The sequence below is a fragment of the Austrofundulus limnaeus genome, unplaced genomic scaffold, assembly GCF_001266775.1.
Source record: "Austrofundulus limnaeus strain Quisiro unplaced genomic scaffold, Austrofundulus_limnaeus-1.0 Scaffold417, whole genome shotgun sequence".
Taxonomy (NCBI): domain Eukaryota; kingdom Metazoa; phylum Chordata; class Actinopteri; order Cyprinodontiformes; family Rivulidae; genus Austrofundulus; species Austrofundulus limnaeus.
Window position 1 is genome coordinate 113,989 of NW_013952819.1, and position 6,650 is coordinate 120,638.

General features: G+C 35.7%; 1 protein-coding gene across 2 annotated transcripts in view; it reads right to left on the reverse strand.

The window, feature by feature from the left end:
* cln3 (CLN3 lysosomal/endosomal transmembrane protein, battenin) overlaps positions 1-6,650 on the reverse strand; it is a 26,592-nt gene that overhangs the window by 16,910 nt on the left and 3,032 nt on the right. For both annotated transcript variants that reach the window (XM_014024298.1, XM_014024297.1), the window contains exons 5-8: positions 5,378-5,457; positions 3,716-3,801; positions 1,703-1,775; positions 695-838 (exon numbers count right to left, since the gene is read on the reverse strand). In XM_014024298.1, coding sequence (XP_013879752.1) covers positions 695-838; positions 1,703-1,775; positions 3,716-3,801; positions 5,378-5,457 — 383 coding nt within the window. The remainder of the gene's footprint in view (positions 1-694; positions 839-1,702; positions 1,776-3,715; positions 3,802-5,377; positions 5,458-6,650) is intronic.

Genomic DNA, 6,650 nt, shown 5'->3' on the forward strand with positions numbered 1-6,650 from the left:
GTATTCAACACTTATTTTACCCGCTGTATGTATTATTATAACCAACAAGACAAATTAAGTTATATATATGGATTTAATTAAGGTAACAGAATGATCCAGGTATCAAAATGTAGCTTTTAAAGCCAAGAATCTGAAAATGTAATTAGGTCATTTTGACCAAATTTGACTTAATCCTCATTTCGATATGATTGGTCACATATTTGAGTCTATAWGGGTAATTTTGACCCTGTGTTGAGCAGAGACAATTTACGGTAAATTCAAACTTGTGCGCCCATTACTTTTTTTAAATACCTGAAATTATTTGTTGAATAATTTTTCTAGCTTGAACAAAGAAAGGATCAAATCAGTCAAATTAACATGACGTCCATGTCCATAAYGGAAGATGTAAACATCTGGTGGCAATGTAAACAAGTAAACAACTGGTGGTAAAGACACAGCTAGAGCTCTACTCTGTACTAAGACCTTCAGACATAGCAAGAGACCATAATGGGGTTTTCGTCTGAAAGTGCTTTTATGCAGAAATATAAAATATTCACCAGACTCTTGTCTGAGAGGAGAACTCTTTTCTACATTGCTTTTAGATATCTTGGAGCATTATCTCCAATAAACGTCTGATCATTTTATAAGACTCCCATCGATCCTGGCCAGGACACAATCTGGACACTTCTCAGTACAGCTGTTTTCAAACACTTACCTAATCAACATAATAAACGGGACAACCAGCATGATGAGGAGTGTGATCCGAGGGGACAGACCAGCTTGGATCAGAGCTGAATAAAGGAAAGCACCAACAACACCAGCCCCACCGGTGCCTGAGCCCCAGCCTTCCAGGACATTCCTGCGGAGGATGAGGGGGGGGCAGCGTTAACAACCCAAGATAAGACAGAACACACCTCTGACTAGGGGTGTAACACATCAATATATCCATCGACTGTTTAATGAATCAATTAGGTCAGTGCAAAATGAAAACATTGATCCATTTCATCATTCTATGCTGATGTGGATCAATATCATGTACCCATCTAAGTCCCTTCATATTGATTGCAGACTTGTGAATTGATTTGGAATCATATCATGACAGACTTTGTGATATGGAGAAATATTGTATCGTCATCCAAACAAAACGATATACCTTATTGTGAATAAAGCTGATTTACACACCTACACCTGACCCACATTCAGAACAGACTCTTTCAGAACAGGAATSTAGAGTAACAAATCTGTCATTCATTTTAATTTGATGGCATAATATAGTTTACTTTATTTATGACAATTGTACTATTTACAAAGAGTTATTCATTTATAGCTTTTTTTAATTTAATGTGAAATAACAGGCATTAACTCCATCCATTTTATTTTATTTCTGAATGTGTTTAACATGCATGGTCTCTGTGGTGACGTACTGATGGACTGGAGACCTCACTGGGGTTCCAGACTACACAAAGGTGTTGTAGTGATGAAACACATTTCCCATAACCCTTCCAAGTGTTTTCCAAGGCTCCCCATTGGTGCCAGGTATGCACCCTCATATATGTACCCAATAAGTACCAGCAAAGTACCAGCTACATACTGAGCAGTATTATGTTTGTTAGCAAGTTATGCTGCGTAATAAGGTTCAGACCAAACCCTGAAGGAGTGACTATTGATTAAAACAAATAGAGAGTGAGGAGTGGATGAGAAACTGAAAAGAATTAAAGTTTACCTGTTGAAGAAGACACTGAGAGAGAGGAAGGACAGTTCTCCCAGTCCTGAGCTTAAACTGGCAAAAACCACTCCTGCAAAAACAAGTCACAGAAAGTCTGAATGTTTCACTTTCCTCATGGTCTTCTTTTTAAAGATCACATAGTTTAACTATAAGTTATGTAATTCAGACACCATATTTCACGACTAAAGTTTTTTTTCTTAAAAAGCCCAAATAGCTTTGTTAGGATCGTACTTCTGTTTGTGAAACTTTAGTTTCTAGTTTATGATGATGTTTATGTTCCTGATTCAGTCTACCTCGTCTCTTCTACCTGATCCTGTTTTCTCTGCTCAGCTGGATTCAGTTGGTTTGTTAGTCTTTATATTTCTGGTGTGTGGGTTTATTCAGTTACTTTGTGTTTGTGTCTAATCCCCAGGAGTTCTGTGTTGCAGAGTTTGCTGCCTCARCAGCATTTTGGTTTATTAATTAAAGTGCGTTTGTGTTTTCAGGTCTGAGTCAAAACCTTACTGTCCACACTTTGGGTCACTACTAGATGTAAATATGACAGCTTGTTACAGAAATTCGGTAACGCTTTCTTTTATGGTACCCTTATTAACATGTAATTACAAGGTAATTAAAATGGTAACCTTTTAAACCATGTAATTACGTGGTAATTAGGGTACAATTTTACTATGTAATTTAATTGTCTGCAGTAATGTAGCACTTACCTGGTAATGTATTACAATTCACTMTGTAACACCTAAATAAGTAGTAGGTAATTTGGACAGTTTTAAAGTTAAATTTTATTGCAATTAACCACTAACCCCAAAATTTAGTTGCATTCTTTTGGTTATAAATATAGTGTTGAGTTACTATTGAATAGTAATTTGATTGTACTTACCCAATAAAGGTAGTTTTACTAACAGTAATTTTTCTTTTGTACCCTAATTACCAAGTAATTACATGGTAAGGTAGTAATTACATTTAATTACCATTTTTATTACCTTGTAATTACATGGTAATAAGGGTACTGTAAAAGAAAGCCTTACCAGAGATACTTTGATGTTCTGCCTTTAAAATCATTATTATAAAATACTAAAATGTTCAGTTTTTGATTTGAATTTTTTGCATTTGTGTATCATCTATGATAAAAAATAAYCACTAAATATGCATCTTTCGCTATCGAAAGTCTGTCAAATAATATGTCTAAATGTGTAAAATCAGCTGTTCTGTTTCCAATAACTGCACKTCTTTAGTTTACATTCAAACACTGACAAGTCCACTTCATGCAGTGTTGGTGTGTGACAGATATTTGCTAAAATAATCCCCAGATGTAAACAGAGTTGGAGGGAGAACGATGGCATCAGGGACTCAAATTAGCAGAAAGAAGCTAAAAGCTAAAATTAGCAAAACTGCAACTAGGACTAGTACTAAAACTAGTCAATTAAAATMTCATACTACTAAAACAGCTGCTTTAAGCTGAGTTAATCAAAACAGTGGTTAAAAGCAAAACAGCAGTAAAAGTTAAAATGACCAAAATAAAAGCTAGAAGCAAAAAGCAAAAAATAAAGCCAGTAYGCTGCACTAGATTTAAAAGAACAATTTCTGTCGTATGACAGATTCTCTAATAGTTTCAGGGGCAAAGAAATGTAAATAAAGTTTAATTATTTAATTTGTTCATAAAAAGTAAGTTTCTTAAAAGGAAAGAAGTAGCTGAGTGAACAGAACATTCTGATGTTTTGATAAAACAACTGAAGTTAAGTTTAATCAAGTTTTTTTTTTTAAAAAAAAGCACGAAAGAAAAAGATTAACAGGAAAATAATTATCTGAGCTTGAAATAGAACATTATCAGTCTCATCACACATTCAGCCACATCTTTGGTATAAAACTAAATCAGCCCTGACTTCCTGTGGACCGAACCGCAGATGAAAGAGGAAGTGAAACCCACTATCTGACTTCTCCTGCAGAGTTCGTTTGAACCCGAATACTGGTTCAAGTTATATCAAGCTAGAAACAAGAGATAAGAGCGGGTACCAGTAATACTCATCCACACAGCAGAGGAGAAGGACACCAGGAGGAAACTGGTCACTGCCAAAGTGGCACACRCCAACACTCGAAAACTGGGAAGAAAAAGAGAAACTGGTTAAAGTTTTTAAAAGTTACAAAGTTTAAACTTGYTCTTTAAACAACAATAATCAGGTTGTTCAGCAAGTCTCTGCCTCACACATGTAAACATATACATCAAAACACAATTAGTATTTTGGGTATTTTAAATAATTTAACTCCTTGGAGAAAGGCAAATCTCCCACTGCCTCTTTTGGCTGTTTTTGGAGAACWTGTTGGGAAAGACTTGTAGCTACTGCTGCATCCGATTTTCATTCAAGATCAACAGAGTCAGTAAGTTTTGTCTTTGCTCGTGTGAATTAGCTGAGGAGGCCATGTTTAACTGGGGTGAGCCCAAAAAAACCCTCAGTTCCAGAAGAGTTGGGATGATGTGTGAAAAGAAATGGGACAAATAGTAAACAGCTGGAGCAGACTCTTTCCTACCACTGTTTTTTGAGATTTTTATTTTAAAAAATTTTTTGCTTCAGAATTATACAATTTTCTTTTTTAAAAAAATAAGGCTGTGAAATTAATCGAGTTAACTCTGAATAATTTTAGTGTTACATGGGCATAGATTAAAATTTTTGATCGCGATTAAAATTTACAATCACTTTACTATGGCTGAATATGTAGGTGTTTATATGGCAATGTACTCAGTTCATGTCAGGTCATGTTTGTAAATGAGAAGTGGTTCTCAAACAGTTTACCTGGATAAATAAATAATATTAAAAAAAACTCCATTGTAACACATTATGTACAGTTTTTTTTCTTTTTGTCTTCTTATGGCTTATTTTATTTATTTATGTTTTGCTGACAACTGTGACATAGTATCTATCTTTCATTCCTCATGTAGTACTATGGTATGTAGTAATAATAACAAGTAATTTGTTTTACCAATAGGCAATAAAGTTTTATATTAAGTTTAAGATTAATCGTGATTAATTCACAGCTACCTTGGAATTAATAAATTAAAATTTTTAATAAATTGACAGCCATGCTGTCATAATCATATATTTGATAGGTTTACCATGTTCCACAAATGAAATATGTGTTAATTTGATTTTCAAATAATTCTGGGTTTATTTACATTTTAAACAAGACGCCAGCTTTGTGAAATTTGGGGTTGTCGATTTAGTTTCATCCRTTCCTCAGAGATTCTTTAAAATCCATCCAGTGGTTTCTAGGATATTTTGCTAACAGGTTAGCACCATTGGTTAATGCCAAAATACTAAACAGAAATGTTGTGCAATTTGTAGCACATGCAGTATGTTTTTTTTAATTACTCCACTCACAGCCACACCTCATTTGACATCAGTTGGATGTGGCGAMCACTGTGAACCGGGTTCAAAGATAAATCGGATGAAGATGTGCATTCAGTGATTCATTTCTAAAAGTCATTACCCTTTCCCCTTTGGCAGCAGGCAAAACAAATTWAAGAGTAGTTTCAAATAATTAGATCCAGCCGGGATGATGAAACAAAATATTTTCACAGAAAGAAAACCATGTTGTGTTTTTTGCTTTCATTGTTCTTACAAATCCCCAGCTTGAAGGTAAAAACAGGATTTAATGTAATAAGGATTTTTTTTGTCTCACCCATAAGGCATTTTGTGGATCACAAAGGGAGCCAAAAGYTTGATGAACAGCGTCGGAACGACGTCCGCTAACAGAACAGCCTGCAAACACACACCAGAGTTGCATTTTTAAATACTTCAAACGTACAGAAAACCYTGGCACAGTGCAGGATGGGAGGCTCCTTAGTGAGTAAACTCATTTATTTTGATTTTATGCACACCAAGCTGTGCACCACTAAAAACATCATCCTGTCATCACAGCATAATTACTGCTCAGTGGTTCAAGTCAGTGACTTCCTGTTATTATTTATTTTGCTATTAAACTATAATTTCAGTGTTGTACGTCTGGTTGCCTCTGTGTTTACAGTTTGTCAATAAACACATGAAAGTTTRAAAAGCCTCAGCTCCATCCAGCTGCAGCTTCATTTAGTGGGTCGTCCATGGAAGTGGTGTCTGCAGTGACCAGTCGAGAGGAGAGTCGCACATTCAGGGCACGTTTGTATCTAACTGCGTGTTTGAAGGTACGTCAAAGTGTGTCACTCAAATCCACATTGATTGGGACGAACAAAGGAAATGTGCCTGGGTTCATGCAAACACATGGATTTGTTCCTGTGTGTGTGCCAGGCTTCAGCAGGAAGTCTGTGAGTTTTGTCTTTTACTGTTTTTTTTTTTTGTTTTTTTTTTTTCTGTTTGTTTCTTTTTCTGTTCAGTATATTTAATTTGCCTGTTGTGGCTCCCTGCTTGTTTATCTCTGCTGTTTCAGTGTTTCCTGTCAATTCAGTACTTTTCCAGTCTATCAACCACTCTCACCTGTTACCAYTTCCTAATTAGCCCTGCTGCCTCCCTGATCTCATCAGCCTCTTCCTTTAGATTCAGTCTCATTACCCATCAGTTCTSCAATGTCTTCCACTCCCTGGTGTCTCTCCTCAAACCCTCCTGAGAGTCTGTACATTTTGTCGACTAAAAGCCTTTTATTTTTACAATAAATAATTTTAGTTCCTGGTTTCTTTGAGTCTGTCTGCTTTTTGGCTCTGAGCCTTCATCTCCCTCAAATGTACAGGTGGGCCCATTTAGATTGTCAAAGTACCTTAGTACTGAAAGTGGGTGGACTTAYTTCTCATGACTGAACATTTCAAGTAAAAACAAACCCCAATGGGAGACACATGGACACCATCAGTCAGCTGTTTCTGAACAAGGTCAAATATTTAGGGGAAATTACGGCGGTTAAAATAAGTATTGAACACCTCACCATTTTTCTCAGTAAATATATTACTAGAGGTGCTAATGACATGAAA